This window comes from Caenorhabditis remanei, chromosome V (assembly GCF_010183535.1).
Source record: "Caenorhabditis remanei strain PX506 chromosome V, whole genome shotgun sequence".
In the NCBI taxonomy this organism is placed as follows: Eukaryota; Metazoa; Nematoda; class Chromadorea; order Rhabditida; family Rhabditidae; genus Caenorhabditis; species Caenorhabditis remanei.
In genome coordinates, this window is record NC_071332.1 from 1,794,830 (window position 1) to 1,811,267 (window position 16,438).

The 16,438-nt window shown below is 39.6% G+C and overlaps 3 protein-coding genes across 3 annotated transcripts; 1 reads left to right on the forward strand and 2 right to left on the reverse strand.

The window, feature by feature from the left end:
• Positions 1 to 1,324: 1,324 nt before the first annotated feature.
• Positions 1,325 to 4,547, forward strand: GCK72_016741 (uncharacterized protein; the record flags this gene model as incomplete). The annotated part of the gene is made up of 7 exons (XM_053731660.1): positions 1,325 to 1,447; positions 2,206 to 2,321; positions 2,392 to 2,491; positions 2,542 to 3,116; positions 3,805 to 3,901; positions 3,962 to 4,310; positions 4,360 to 4,547. 7 exons carry the CDS (start codon positions 1,325 to 1,327, stop codon positions 4,545 to 4,547), a joined length of 1,548 nt encoding a protein of 515 aa, XP_053580573.1.
• A 209-nt stretch (positions 4,548 to 4,756) lies between these two features.
• On the reverse strand, positions 4,757 to 9,412 carry GCK72_016742 (uncharacterized protein; the record flags this gene model as incomplete). Its single annotated transcript, XM_003101647.2, has 5 exons — positions 4,757 to 4,903; positions 5,587 to 6,526; positions 7,245 to 7,533; positions 7,919 to 8,027; positions 9,377 to 9,412. The coding sequence occupies 5 exons, from the start codon at positions 9,410 to 9,412 to the stop codon at positions 4,757 to 4,759; spliced, it is 1,521 nt and encodes a 506-aa protein (XP_003101695.2).
• A 2,168-nt stretch (positions 9,413 to 11,580) lies between these two features.
• GCK72_016743 (uncharacterized protein) lies at positions 11,581 to 13,869 on the reverse strand (the record flags this gene model as incomplete). Its single annotated transcript, XM_003101582.2, has 6 exons — positions 11,581 to 11,711; positions 11,796 to 11,877; positions 11,925 to 12,434; positions 12,487 to 12,835; positions 13,632 to 13,761; positions 13,815 to 13,869. 6 exons carry the CDS (start codon positions 13,867 to 13,869, stop codon positions 11,581 to 11,583), a joined length of 1,257 nt encoding a protein of 418 aa, XP_003101630.2.
• Positions 13,870 to 16,438: the final 2,569 nt, after the last annotated feature.

Consider the following 16,438-nt stretch of genomic DNA (forward strand, 5'->3'; position numbering starts at 1 on the left):
AACTTTCATTATTGACGCATATGCTACACCAACGTCACAATCTCCTGACGCAAAAAGAGCTTTGATGGAAGAGTTTTTCCGTGCGGCCGTGTACTCCTCTCGGACAAGATTTTTGGTCAATTCCTCGTTTCCTTAATTTTTACAAAAAATTACTTCTTGGAAAACTGAGGAATTTTGTCCGAGAGGACTACAAAAACCTCTTCCACCAAAGTCAGGAAAACGGGAATTGAGGCGTTTAGAGCAATATGCGTCAATAATAAAACTTTGTTAGAATATCCAAAAACTGAGAAAAAAAGGAAAAATCATGAGTTTTCGTATTGTATTATGTATTTATTCACATGGTTTTATGTTTTCTTTGTGGCCAAGAATAATAACAAGAGGAACATAAAATATACATATGGTGTGAAAAAAAACATCAAAAAGGTTTATTTGAGTGCAAGTGTCCTCTAAAATTGAGTTTGTGGTGAAAGAAACAGTTTTTCTGAATAATTTTTGATACTAAAATTCAACATTTTCACTTTTTGAAAAAGTTTTTTGAATTTTAGATATTCCTCATGCGATTTTGAAAATTTCGGGTAATACGTTTTTCTAGAACTGACCCCTGTTGAAAACCAAGGTCTGTAGTTCTCAGAAAATGTTCAAGAATATTTTTATTTATATATCTTAAAAGCTGAAATTTTAGGAATTCTAATACCCTTTTTTTATTTTTGTACGCTTAAAATGGGCGGAGTTATACGGATTTTAAAAAATTTCAGGAAACTTCATAAGCTCCAAAATTGAAAACTGTATATCTCGGCCCATTTTGGGTATAGACAAAATCTGAAAATATTTTCAGAATCCTCATAATTTTAGCTTTCCATAAATCATCACCCTCTTATCTCCCTTTCATTTTAGTGACTATCTTGACAGCCTAAACTATATATTTCCCTTTAATGTCATCGATCAAGTACCCACTACAAAATGCACCCTGATTGAAAATTGTTCATTCTTGCTCTCTTTTCTTTTCTAATGATAACTAATCGTTTTGTTGATTGCACTAATTCGTTGTTCCCGGAGGCGCATGTGATAGATATTTTAGACGTGATGAACAAGGCCACGCGAGAATTTTTTTCTTGTAAAGTCACCATTTTCTGTAATCTTATTTCCAATTTTCCAAAAATGACCAGTAGAAGCGAAGATGATGAAGCGGCATCAAGTCATGCCTCAAAATTCTCAATTCGCAAACTTTTGGTCTCTTTATCAGGTCGTTTTCTGTCTATGTGTTCGTAAAGACTGAAAATTTCTGAAAAATATATTTTTAAGGTTTTCAGGAGTCTCCGCAACGATGCCCGATGACTCCCGTTCCCAGAAAATGGGCCTGCTGGGTGCCATTTCGTATATTGTCGGTAATATTGTTGGATCGGGAATTTTCATCACACCGACTTCGATTATTAAAAATGTACACTCAGTAAGTGGATTTTTTTGGAAATGAAATTTGGGAAAATAGAAAAATATTGAAATGTTGAATATTAAAAACATTTTCAGATAGTAAAGGTCTGAATCTTTTTAAATTGATTTTCACACATTTGGTGAATCCAGAATCAACAAAACATACAAGAGAGACGCAGAGAAGCTAGAGTGTCGGACTTCTCTGCGTCTCTCTTCATCTCTCGTTTGCCCGTCCTTTCCTTTAAAAGCGCGTATCTCAAAAACAAAAACAGCTATCAAAAAATTGTCAACTACAAAAATTATCCTCATATTTTGAACTTTATTTTTGTAGTTGACAACTTTTTGATAGCTTTTTTAGTTTTTGAGAAAAAACCGTTCAAAGATAGCCGACAGAAACTGGGCAGGCGAGTGTCTTGCTGCTCTGCGTTTCTTCCCTGTTACAGTGACCTAACTTGACAACGCAAACTGGAAAATGTGAAAAGCTATCAAAAAATTTTCTACTAGAAAGATAAAGATCTGGATTTGATCTACGCAGTCAATTTTATTTTAAACAATTTTTGTTTTACTGATTTTGTTTTTATGATACTTTAAAGTTCAAAATCTTTTTCGATAATGACTTGCAAGGGTTCCCAACTTTGATCTCATTTTTCCTGAATACCAGGTTTCTAGGGCAAAAACTGAATATATATTTGGAATCAGCGTTTTCTCAGCTTTTCAGTGATATAGGTCACGTTCCATAACTCTTAGCTAAATATTTTTCAATTCCACGTTTTCTAGGTCGGTCTCTCCTTAATCATCTGGATCCTGGCGGCTCTTATCTCAATGCTTGGCTCATTCTGCTACGTCGAACTCGGCACATCAATTCGCCTTTCCGGCGGAGACTTTGCATACCTGTGCTTCATGAAATGGCACGTGAATTTCACATTCAGCAACATTTTGATCAGTTCTTTGATTCTTTTCCAGGTACCCAGTCGCCTTCGCCTTTATGTGTATTGGTTGTACTATCAACTATCCGGCGACACTTGCCGTCCAGGCGCAGACATTTGCTGAATATGTCTTCCGGGTAACGAGAGAGAAAAGTACAAGTTTTTAATTTTAAAGAACATTTTCTAGGGAGCTGGAGTGGAGCTGGATTCAACTTCTGACTTCTGGGCAAAGAAGCTTCTTGGCTTCTCCCTAATCATGCTGCTCATGTTTATGAATTTCTTCTCACTAAAAACTTTTGTTCAACGATTTTCCATCCTTGCCTCTATCGCCAAAATCGCTGCGACCCTTCTCATCATCGTCACCGGATTCTATTTTCTTATATTCAAAGATTGGTCTCAAAATCTCCAAGCCCCATTCACCGGATCCCATTGGAGTCCCGGACCGTTTGTCACCGCGTTATTCGCAGGACTTTTCTCTTATGACGGTTGGGATATTCTGAATTTTGGAGCCGAAGAAATCGAGAATCCAAAGAGAACTATGCCACTGGCTATTGTCATCGGAATGACGTGTATCGCTGTGATCTACGTGGCAGTGAATATCGCTTACAGTGTGGTCTTGTCGCCTGCTCAGATGATTGCCTCGGATGCGGTGGCTATAGATTTCGCTCAGAAGACGTTGGGGACTGCTGCTTTTGTGATGCCAGTGATGGTGGCTATCCTTTTGGTTGGATCCTTGAATAGTACAATGTTCTCAGCTAGCAGGTTAGTAGTTTAAGCTTGAGTTGAATGTTCAAACGTTTTGAGAGTGTGTCTATCTTTCGAGACGCATATATCAATTACGTAAACAGCTACTAAAAAGTAGTCAACTACAAAAATATAGATCTAGATTCGAGAAACAATTTCGTAGTTGACAACTTTTTGATAGGCGGTCCAGCTTTTGAGATACGCGGCTGCAAAGTTATAGTGTTGCAGATGAGAGACGCAATGTAGTCAAATAAAAGATTTTTCGCATCAAAATTGGCTGAAATTGATTTAAAATATCACAAAATCCAGTTTTTACACCAAAAGTAGCCCAAAAACAAGAAAATAGACTAAGAATTCCGTTTTTAGAATTAAAAGTGTACCATAATTGAGTTTTTCGGACTAAAAGTGGTCTGTAACTTCAAATTTCACATTTTTCTCGCCAGACAATTAGAGGGGCGTCAAAGGCGCGTCAGACAGTTACAACTAGCTTCAAAACCCGCCTCAGCCTGGCTTGAAACGCGTCAAATGCACCCCAGATAACAAAAAAAGCGTCTTAGGCTCGCCAGACACAAAATTTTCGGCTGAAATTGGAAATTGATGATATTTAAAAGTTGTCAAATGAACAGCCAAGCTAGAAAATTTCCAAAATGTAAAATTCAAAAAATTTGGGGCTGTTAAACTTCCAGTAACCACTTTTATGCTTCAGATACCTCCAAGCCGTGTCCCGCCAAGGCCACATCCCAAGTGCCATCTCTGGAATCGCCCCGAACTGTGACTCTCCACGTGTCGCTCTACTGGTTCATGTAAGTGACTTAAATACTTCCGTCTTCTTTCCTCTCACATCACTTCCTCCCTATTTCCAGATCCTTATCTCAATGGCGGTTTCGTTCATGGGCGACCCGGACAAACTGATCAACTACGTCGCGTTCGCCCAATGGTCCCAACGTGCGTTCACCATGTCGGCCCTCCTCTACCTCCGTATCCGTGGCCGTCCACGTCATCCAGACCGTATCCAATTGCCAATCATCATGCCGATTGTATTCTTCTTTGTGTGTACTTCAATGGTCGTTATCAGTATTATTGATGACTTTACGTCATCTGCAGTGGGACTCGGAATTCTGCTCGGTGGACTTATCATCTTCATTATTTTTATCTGGGATCGTGCGCTTCCATCGATTCACGCTTATAAGAACGCCTCTCATAGTATTAATGGTAAGCCGTTATATATCTGGTACAAAATGTTTCAAATTCTTTTCTTTAGAAGAGACCACCAAATTCATGCAAATTATATTCAATGTAGTACCGGAACGAGTTGGAGACGAGGAGATGAAGAATGCTATCGGTGGAGCAGAAGCATCAGCTTCAGAGTCAGAAACAGAAAATGAGAAATCGGCGACCGATAAGATCTCACCGCTAGAAAACGGGTTGGACAAGTGCACACGCATGTAAATATATATATATCATTTTGTTGTGAATCATTTGTTTTAGGTGCTGTTTTGTTTATATATAGAAATTTTATTCAAGAAGCAACAAAATAGACAAGGAATACTACAATGACTAGAAAACCCGTACGGTATATAACAAAGCAGGGATGATGATGGAGATTTGAGAGAAAGGGAGGGACAGAGCAGATACTGCTCAATTTAAGAAAAAAGAAATCAGAAATCAACAGAGTTCACCCGACTCATAAAGTACATAAAAGTGGTTCCAAAGAGGATGCCACAGGCTTGAAGGATGGATACTAGTATGCTCTCCGCCAGGTTCTCCTTGATGAGCTCGTTGGTGGATTCTCGGATTTCGGGGATCTGAAAAATAAAAATTTTTTAGCAAATTGTAAAGAAAATATCTAGCTAGTCACTTTTCTAGTTGGAAATTTTTCGATAGGCGTTTTAGCTTTCGAGAAATGGCGTGTTAAAGATGAGCGTCAAAAATGGTGAAAGAAGGAGAGAGCGCAGAGAAGCTAGAGTGTCTGATTTCTCTGCGCCCTCTATCTCTCCCTTCCTGTTAAGGTAGTGACTTTGAGCGGACGTATCTTGAAAACAACAAAGCCTAGAAAATTGTAATTAACTACAAACGTGTTTTTCAAGTTTTAATCTACATTTTTGTAGTTAAAAACTTTTTGATAGCTCTTCTAGATTTTGAGATACGCGCTCTTAAAGATAAGCGTTTGAAATCGCAAAAAGCGCAGAGAAGCTAGAGTGTGTGATTTCTCTGCGCCGTCTATCTCTCCCCGCCTGTTAAGGTAGTGACTTTGAGCGTGGATATCTCAAAAACAACAAAAGCTAGAAAATTGTAATAAACCACAAATATGTTCTTCAAATCCTGAACTTCATTTTTGTAGTTGACCATTTTTTGCTAGCTCTTCTAGATTTTAAGATACGCGCTTTTGAAGATAAGCGTCTGAAATCGAATGGATGCTAGAATGTCCGGCTTCTCTGCACTCTCTCTTTCTCCCTCACTGTCTCAATTCTTAACATAACAAACTCACCAAAGTGCCTAAAAAGATGTACATGTACATTCCAGACGATATCGCAAAAATGTACTCATCATACGAATCATCCACACTATCCAGCATCACACCAACCGAGAATCCCAAATAGCTCAACACAATCGGCACCATATTGAACAGCAACGTCTTCTTTATACCTAATCCTGACTTGATCAGAATCGCCAGCACACCAAGTTCCTGTGGGAATTGTTGCGAAATCACAGCGATTCCGATACTGAGACCACGAAGGAGGTTGTCGGAGAACGCGGCGCCCATACTCATTCCATCCACAAAATTGTTGGCGGATGACCCGAAAATTATCATATAGGCTACAGAGGCCACTTCCATCGCTGCCGGTTCGATCACTTTTTTCTCTACTACCCTGATGGAAACTGACATCGCGTCGTTGTCCTCCTGTGTAGAATGCTTCGGTTTCATCTCGTAACTCTCCTTATGGTCGTCGATATTTATAGCCACAGGACTACCAGGTCTCGATGATAGTGGTGTCATTCTACGGTGGAATTCGTTGTTGACAACGTCGAGGAATTGGGAAGTGTGTCCATTCGAGTGATGGGGGTGTCTGGGGTTTCTGAATTCGATGTCGTCGAGGCCACCGCTCACAACGGCGACACGACGGCGGGTGGAGAACGTTCTTGCCAACACATTATTGGTCAATGCCATCTCTAAATCATTCGCCAGTTCTGCCATCTCCTTCTCCTGCTGCTCAGTTCTCTCCACATCGGAGAGCTCAGACTCGCGACGAAATCTATGATGATTGTGGAGATCCGGTACAGTCAAATGAGTAATAGTTGGGGGATCCGATGGAGCGATGGTCTCCTCCGTGACATTGTGACCGTTATCTCTCCGTTTTGCGGTTGGGGTATTCATAAGAGAGGCGATAGTGGAGGCGTGAATTCGTCGTTTTGTTTGGCGGCGCCGTCTGAAATGATTTTTGATCTTTTGAAAGGTTCGGTTATCTTTAAGAAACATCTGGGAACATTTTCAAAGATTGGTATCGAAAAAGAATCTTTAAAGGTGGCGGGAAACTTTGATCGTGCGAGTAATTTTTGGATCATGGGACAGGGGGCCCAAATTAGTTACTTTTTAAGTAGTTTTGATGTGGATTTACGGCGTAAATCGACACACGAAGAAAGATTGAAACAGGGGCTAGGAACGGGGGACAGGGTAGCCTTAGTCGGACGGTTCTCAGAGTTGCTGAAATTTGGACCGTTGTCAATGCGTGCTCTTGGAAAACTGCTTAAAAGGGGATTATGGATTCCGCTAATTCAGAAAATTCTTTTTTTTTAACTTTTGACACTGACGCGTATGCTATAAAGCGCTCTAAACGTTCTCCTGACTCCACAGGAGCTTTGGTGGAAGAGTTTCACGTGCTATCGTGTAGTCCTCTCGGACAAGTTTTTGACACAAAAATGTAGCTCCGGGATATTTCGAAACCAGACTTTTCAAAACCGGTGAAACACGAATAAATTTTAATTTTTAAAATAGGTAGTATTATGGCCCTGTTCTCCTGGTTCAAAAGCAGCTTTGGTGGAAGAGTTTTTCCGCGCGGTCATGTAGTCCTCACGGACAAGATTTTTTACAAAATTTTATATTCCCGTAAATCAAAACACATTTTGTCTGCAAACACCACGACTCACCTAAACTCTAAAATATACTGCAACATCCGATCCACTGTGAAAAATGCGTATAACGCACATAGAATAATTAGTGACTTCGTATGATACTCAAAGTGCTCAAACGAGGTCAAATGGAATGCCTGGGGTAGCATAATGAATATCGTCGACCCAGAAAGTGCACCGATTCCAACAGCCACCAGAAATGTCATAATCCGTTCATATAGTGATTTTGATAAAAACGGGAGGAGCAGTATACCCAGTGGAGCGGAGAAACTGCATCCCGAGATGATTGCGAAACCGATTCCCCATGCTGAAACAATAGATTTGTATCTTGAATTTTGTCTGAAGAATTCTGAAGAATTGACGTCATCTTTTGAGTCTTCTTGTACAAAGTCCAATGGGAGAGAAACAGAAAAGGGGGAACACGTTTGATTTACATCTCGTCACCTAATGTTTATGTTACTAATTCGTGGAATTATTCTATCGCAATAGATAACAATCAAATTGGTTTTTGAAAAGAAAACTTTTCTCTGTTTGTTCTGATCAGTTCGTACAATTTTTTATGGATTCAAAAACTTGAGAAAGAGAGAGAGAGAGGAAGTGGCTGTTGCGGGAAAGAAACCAATGAAACTGATCAATCACTTCCAGATGTTTTGGAAATGTCTTGCCGCAAAACACATCCATGCAAAACTCACTTTGCCACGCGGGCGGTTTGTCGAGCAGGCTGACTGCTTCTGTGTAGTTGCCAAGGTCTGCGGCGAGAAAAGCGTCATGGAGCACCTGATGGATGAGCTGTGAGGCGTTCTGAAGTATTGAGGTTTACAATGAAAAAGGGGGGAGGGTGGAAGTTATTGTTGTTGTGGTGTCTAGGGAGGGATGGATTTCGCGCAGTGTAATTTTTGAAGGGAGGGGGGAGAAGGTCAACCACTTTTATTACATATGCAAAATAGCAGGAGTCTGGTCACTACACATTGCTAAATCCTTTGAAGTCTGAATCGGTTTTGTTCAATTTTGACTGGAATCAACCGCCAGCGATATAGGTGACCCTGCAGCAACAGGCTTATAAATTTGAGTTTTTGAGATAAATGTTCATTGTTAAAAAGCTGAAGACGTGAGAATTCTGAATCTGTTTTCGAAATATGTCCTACGACCAAGTTGAGCCGAGATAGACGCTTTCAGACATTACAGCGTATTGCACCATTTTGATGCTAAAGGTGACGGGGTTTACCCTGTGTGGACACGCTCATAAATTGAAATTTTTGAAGATGTACATTATTAGAAAGCTGAAGACGTGAGGATTCTGGATATATTTTTAGAATTTGCCTACGACCAAGTTGAGCCGAGATAGACGCTTTCAGACATTACAGCGTAGTGCCCCAATATAGGTGACGGCGCCTACCCTGTGTAGACAGTTCAAGTTTTTTTAGATACCTCTATATTTTTAAAAAGCTGAAGACGTGAGAATTCTGAATCTGCATTTGAAATTTGCCTACAACCAAGTTGAGCCGAGATACGAGCCTTCAAACTTTCCGGTAGTTTCCCAAAAAAAATCATGTCACTCATTCAAAGACTTATATCTCAGTCAGTTTCTGCATTGGAAAAAAATTGAAAACTGATGCAGAATGCTCATAATTACATACTTACAACTGTAACGTCACCTCTCTTAAAATTACCACTTTAGTCTTCTTCACAATCATCAAAATTTCACAATAAAGACTAGATCAATAAAAGATGTGACGAAATATGAAGTCTCGTTTTTTTCAATTCCCTGTAGAGGTAAAAACTCTGATCCGGATAAGTCGCGGATCACAAAATACGTTGTGTATACTAGATAATCTCCAGAAAGCAAAAAAAAAAACTCACAGATTTTTCTGGAATTTTCAAACTTTTCATCGGAACGAACACTGAATAGAAACTTTTGCATGTTATTTCTTTGTTATAGTTTCACATGATTATCAATTCCAGAACTTGGAAAGAGACCCTCTTTTCAAAAAACCTGTATGTTTTCTTGTCAGGGGAAACTTTTCATCTCTTTTCAAGATGTGTTGAACATCATGACTGGTGATAAGAGTTTCGGCAAACAATGGAGTGGACAGTGTCCACACTCTTGTATCATACGGACATAAATATGTCCACTTTGGACTTAGACTTACCACTGGCTTGTCCAAATCGGACAGATCAATAATCATCGGGGAAGAACTTTGTAAAGATGAGGTTAGGCAGTAAAGTAAAGGTTATAATAACAAGAGTGTGAAGAATGGGAGGGGGGTGTCTAAAAACGTGTCGCCACCGTCCACAATACCCTCTCCAAGCGCCCCGCTCCCTGTCTTCAGAAGAAGATCGTAATCTCCGAGAATTTTTGTTGGGGGCCCGAGACTAAACAAATTGCTTTTTTTGCGGAAAGAAAATAAAGAGAGAGGGAGAGACAGTTCCCGGTACTCCTCACCTGATCACTTTCCATTTGAGGCTAGAGATGACGTTGGAATATATAGGTAGAAGACACCGGTGGGGGAATAAGACTCCGAGGAGAAGGAAGAGAATAAGATAATGGGGGACGAGGCTCCCTCTGGTGCTCCGCCTTTGAGAGAGGAAGAAATGCCGCCAGAGACTTTGAGAGAGATAGAGAGGGGGAGGATACAAGTGGGAAGAGTCGGGGTGGCCCACGGGAACAAAACAAGAAAAGTTTGTTTTGGGGTTGTTAGTCACTTAGTGATGTGATAACAAGATGGGTCAAGAGTGAGAGCCGAAAAAGGAATTCGGTCTAAATTGAAGTGGCCGGAAGTTGTTTAACACCCTCACACACAATAATAATCCTCCACCTTCATAATTTATGTAAAGTTGTAGAGATGAATCAGAGTTCACACAGTATTTACACATTTTCAAGTTGAGCTGGAGCAATCTTTGGCTCAGAAAACTTTGAGATAAGTTGAGGTCGGAGCAATTTTTGTGAGCCGGGAGCCCTGCAAAAGTTTTGAATTTGCTGCGTAGCGACTTGTGACTTTGACATCGTATACGGATCAGAGCTGCTCGAAAAGTTTTTCCGATGAAAAATTTGGGATAGTTTTCGAAAAAAAACCGTTCGAAAAATGTTACTGAAATGTTCGAAAAATTAAGTTACAGAAATAGTGATTTTTCGATTAATTTGGAGTCTTTTCTTAAAATAACTGCAGTTTTCGTACAAATTCAAGATTTTGCCTCCGAAAAACTCATTTTTTCAGATAATTTTCTTGAAACTTTTTTTTTCACCATTTTCGGTCAAAAATTTTTGATACGGAGTCAATTCTGCCATTTTTTAATTTTCAAAGATCGATCGAGAGCTCTTGCAATGTTTCCATAAGCTCCGGTTGTTCTCATTCCGAGATACTGTGTATTGACTGCGTAGCGACTTATAACCTGGACAGTAGATACGAAGCCTAAGATACCTTTGGTTCCAAATTGTCCAAGCTTCCCAAACAACCAAACAGCAAAATTTTTTTCCCGAAAATTCGTCATGTTTTCATGTCGGACGACACTATCTGTCTATTTACAGTAATCTTCCACCCTCACCCCCTCTTTTTTCCTATTATGAATGCAAAGCCCCCCGTCTCCAATAGATCGCTTCAATTCACACAAGTTTATTTCTGTTTTTTTTTTCAGGAGAAGTAGACACAAAGTGGGGGTGAGAAGAGGAGGAAGAAGAGATGGTAGGCAACGAACAATGAACCCGTGAGGAAATGTTAAAACTTGACTGGAATCGGGAGTAGAAATGAGAGACATGATTATTGGTAGAAGCGGGAGGGAATTGGAGTGCTGGTCGGAAGTTTTCAGAGCGCGTCATCTGGTGTCAAAAATATGTCGATTTTTTTGAAATGTGGTTTATCGGGTAGAGAACATTAGGCCCTACATTTTTGTAGTTGAAAGTTTTTTGATAGCTCTTCAAGATTTTGAGATATAACGCTTCAAAGCCTGCACTCTCTTCCACTGTCTTTTTTCAAAGCCAACTTTTACGCCGCATATCTCAAAACATAGCAAAGTTATCAAAATGTAGTCAACTACAAAAATGTAGATTCGGATTTGAAGAATATTTTATTAGTTTACAAATTTTTGATAGCTTCTCTAAATTTCAGATATAACGTTTTCAAGCTATGAGAGACGCAGAGAAACGAGACTGTCTAGCTTCTCTGCGTTCACCCTTCCTCTCATGGTTAACACTATAATTTTAAAGGCGCATATCTCAAAAGCTAAGCGAGCTATCAGAAATTTTTTTTTGTTTTACAACCTCAACCAAAATTTTTACAACCTCTCCTATTTCTGAAATTTTCTGACTAGCACTCCGAATTCCAGCGAATTACAAAAAAAGGAATTAAACCAGCATAAATCAAACAATTTGAACTTTCTCGCTCATATCACTAAATCCTGCGTTCAACCGATGAACACTATTCTTCCGGATAACTGTACACGTCTTCGATGGCTCGCTCTTCTGATCGGACTCCACTATCAAGACGGTACCTGAATATTAATTGGTTATAGGTTATGTGTTAGTGAAACCAAGGAGTCTACCTAATGATAGTAACAGAGGATACTGTCTCTCACCATCGCCACAAGGTTCGGGAGTGCGGCGGTCGATATCCATATCTTCGACGGTCATGTTCTTAGTGGGCGAGGAGATATAACCCTGCAATTTAAAAGAAAAATAAAACAATCTAAAATTAAGGGACCCACCGAATAACTATTCAACGATACTATCTTCTTTAATTGAGCAAACATTTCTTTTCTTAAATTCGCCTGACAAATCACATAAATCGGCAGACGTAGTGCTCCGAACACAATTGTCGATAGGGACACCACATCCACAGCGAACATATAAAACGTCTCGAATTGCACGGTGAGCATCTCAATGTCAATGTACTCCCAAAGGATGATAATCACGTTGAGTACGTTGGATAGTAGATAGGTGAACACGATGAACACCAGAGTTCTCGTCGCATTTCGGATGGCGGACTTGCGTTTTGCTTCGCTTAATTTCGTTGAGTGCAGGAACTTGAATTCACTTTTTGAGAGTACTAAAACTATCCGGACATTGATGAAAGCCAATAGGAAGAATGGGATGAGAATGGTCACTATCGTGCGGAAAAGCACACGCCAGTAGCTGTAAGCGCCGTGGAGAGCCAACGAGGAATGATTCAGTTGGTATTCTCTCATGGTGCCCGAGCACTCTGGGGAGTAGCGGATCTATAAAAATATCATAATTACTTAATTACTGGAACAAGTTTTCTAGACTCACCGCCATCTCAAACGGCAGCGAAAATTTGGAAGCCACGCCCAATAAAATAGCAGAGGCGGCAATCCAGACTCGATTCCTCGAGAGCCATCTTGTCTTGGTTGGATGACAAGTGATGACGTATCTCTCCAGTGAAGCGGCTACCATAAGAAACGAGGAGGCAGTCATTGCGATATGGGATACTGTGATCATGGGTAACATGTAGGCGAACCACGCGCGGAGTAACACCACGGATTTGTAGTAGTCGACGAAAAGGTTCAGACTCATTAAGGGGATATAGGCGACTGCCATCCACACGTCGAAGAAGGCTAATAGGGCGAGATAGAGCATATGGGAGGATCGATAGGATTTTCTGGAATAGAAAAATGAGATTTAGGTTTTGTAGGATTACTGTAGGACAGTTTTTGCGGTTTTTCACATTCTACTGGCTTGGAACAGTTTTTACAACTGCGCTCCACCGGAATGCGTCTCGTGCTGATAGGTAATCAACTTGGTTTCACTTAATGAAAATTATATTATGGTTTTAGAATCCTGAAGAGATGAGGATTCTGAAACTGCATTCAAACTTTTTCTACGTCCAAAATTGGCTGAGATACACGACGTTTTGTAGAATGTTGATATTTCCGGTTTTCAAAGCTATGTATCTTAATTCAAATTCATGGCAATAAAAATTTGTGAACGGTTTAGAATCCTCACTACTTCAGCTTCTTGAGCATATAAATTTTGTTGAAAATTTTAAGATTTTTCATTGTTTTGACGAGAGACAAGCGCCGTCTTGAAGTTAGGACTTCGACAGACCAACTTTTTTTGTTTTTATTATCAGACAGCTGAACTTGTAAGGATTCTGAATTCGTTTTTGAAATGTTTCTAGGCTTAAAATGGGCGGAGCTACACGGATTTAAAAATTTTATTACAAAACTTCAACTCAAAACTGTTTATCTCGGCCCATTTTGGGTTACCACGAAATTTGAAAATATTTTCAGAATCCTCATACTTTCAGCTTTCCGTTATAAGGACTCATCAACCATATACTGCTTGGTTACTGTACTCAGGTTGTCTCACTGTGCAAACACCGTCACGTCATAATGCAGAATAACTAATGTTTCTATTTCTCATTTTGTGATGTCATTACACCAGAACCGACTCACTTTTTGAACAACATGAACGACAAGAATGTGTTCTCAATGATATTAAGAATACACACTGCGGTTCCGAAGATCGCCACCATCCAGAAGCGTTCTTTGACGTAGACCGGCTCCATGTAGGCGCACGGATCTTCTAAAAGAAGAAATGGAAGTTTTTTTTCTATTTTGAAAGGAAAATTGACTTACGGTTGGTTTCATTTGTCGTGACATCCAGGTCGAACGACGTGCTTTCATTATCCATTGTTCATTTAGAAGACGATCTGGAATTCAGAATTCAAAAAAAATTTTGAAATTTTTTATTTCTGGATGGAGACCACGGAAGTGAAAAGGATGTTCGAGCAACTTCGACATGGAATGGATGAAGAAAGAAATCGAATTTTTTGTTGGTTACAAATGGATTTCGGAAACGTCTCCTTCTTCAAAACGAAAATTCGGTTAGACGCGGTCTGCGAGCAAATGGAGGGGAGAATTACCTAGGGGGGTCACAAGCAGAGAGTGGATGAGTTGGTCACTTATGTTCCATTCTTCCAGAAGAAATAAGAGAACTCAAAAATGAGAAGAAGAAAGTTTTGTTTTTTTCTAGGAATGGAGAAGAAATGTGGAGGAGAAAAGTAAATAGACGGGAGGGAGCGGGGGGAACTTTGGTATAAGTTCAAGTTTTTTGAAAAAAAAGAAAATTATAGATAAAAAGAACATCCGAATCGAGTTACGACGCTTAAGAAATGGCGGGGCTTTAAATTTAAGAAAATTTCAAAAAACTTTCAAAACGGACAAAAATATAAGGGGCCTGGGACAATTCAAAACCAGGACAATTAAAGGAGGACTGAAGTCATATTTTTTTTATTTCAGATTCTGATACTTCAGAAAATTCTGAACAACTTTCATCATTGGAGCATGTGCTAAAAATCGCTCTGAATGCCCTAAATTCACGTTTTTCCGGCTCAAAAGGAGCCTAGATGGAAGAGTTTTCCCACGCGAATTTCTCCCTCCGTGTAGTCCTCTCGGACTTTCTTTTTATTTCTCGATATTTCGTTTTCTTGCTTTTTTCAACAAAATTCCGTGTTTTTTTTCAATTTTTATTGTAAAAAAAGAAGAAAAAACACGAAAATTTGTTGAAAAAAGCAAGAAAACGAAAAATCGAGAAATAAAAAGAAATAATTTTGTCCGAGTGGACTACACGGGGACGAAAATACGCGTGGGAAAACTCTTCCACCTAGGCTCCTTTTGAGCCGGAAAAACGTGAATTTAAGGCATTTAGTGCGATTTTTAGCACATGCTCCAATGATGAAAGTTGTTCAGAATTTTCTGAAGTATCAGAATCTGAAATAAAAAATATGACTTCAGTCCTCCTTTGAAAACGACACATTTTGCAGCTAGCACGTTTTGAAACCGGTTATTTCGATAACTTTAGGAAAAAGTTACATAAATCACTTTTTTGTCGCTTTAAAATTCTCTAATTGCGAAATTTCTCAGCTTTAAAACATCCCGGTTTCAAAGTGTGCTGAATTCCGCGAATAACTTTTTCGGTTTTAAAACCGTCTTGGTGTCGAATTTCGGAATCTAATACTTGTAACACAGGTAAAGTGCGCTTCAACCGTATGCGGATGGACCAGGTTTCTGGTCCGTAACTGATCCGTTACGGCTATTTTCACGACTGGCCAGTCGCGTACGGTCCGTTTCCAAAAATCGGGAACGGATAGAATACGGCTCTGTACTTTTGCGCAGAAACGCAATTGCCTCGCACGCGGATGCTATACGGATTCGCGTACGGATCCGTTACCGATGGCTGAGGTCTGAGGGACTAAAGACTGCACCCTCTTCCATCTAATTTTTTCTTGCTGAATTATTTATTTTTCTTGTTTGTTTTCTAATTTTGAGCTTTTTTCATTTGCGATCGTTCAAAATCTTGGTTTAAAAAATTTTACTCGCATGAGGATTGCATCAGAAGCCGTCGATACATTTGACTTTCCATGGAATTATCCTAAATTTATTACTTTTCAGAAAATGATTAACGGCGACAGAAGGAAAAGATGGACGTTCGTGCTTCCGCCAGCTGCATAAAATGGATAAACGACTAACAATGGAAGTAAGTATCGCCAATACCAAATAATATTTTAATCAATTTTTTTCAGAATTTCGGCAGTTAACGAGGGAAATGGTGCAGAGTTCGAATGGAACAATACGGTAAAAGGAGCTACAAAATTGTACCGTACTCTCAATATTCCGATTTCAGGGGTACAAGAACGGTCAAATCAGAAGTCATCCGCCGTCTCCGTCCCAGATTCGAACCTATTTTTGTGAACCTAATTATCCCAATGTTATGTGATTTTTACGTATTTATTTATGTATTAATCATGTATTTATGTATTAAATGTTATCTTTTTCAGAATAAACAAAATAAAATATCCATGTTGTATGGTTTGACTGGAAAAACCGGGGTTTTGTAGTAAATGAGAACAAGAATAGAAGGGAGGAAGCGCTCGCCGTTACATTCTCTCCGTTCGCGATCCGATCCGTTACTGATCGCATACGGACCCACATATGATTCCTATGCGGACCGCGCGCGACTTGCGGTACATCCGTAACGGGTCGTTCGCGACTCACCTGTGAACAAACTTCCAGTGTTACATGTTACCTATCCAAAAATACACAAATTTATCGGACTTTACGGTTTTTGCGGATATTCAAAATGTCTCGGTTTCAAAATGTATTGGTTTCAAACCGTATTAGTTTTGAAACGTCCCAATTTTGAAATTGAGTGTTTCAGAACTTTTTGAGCCAAAGTAGCCTTTCTCCGCTTTTAAAATCGA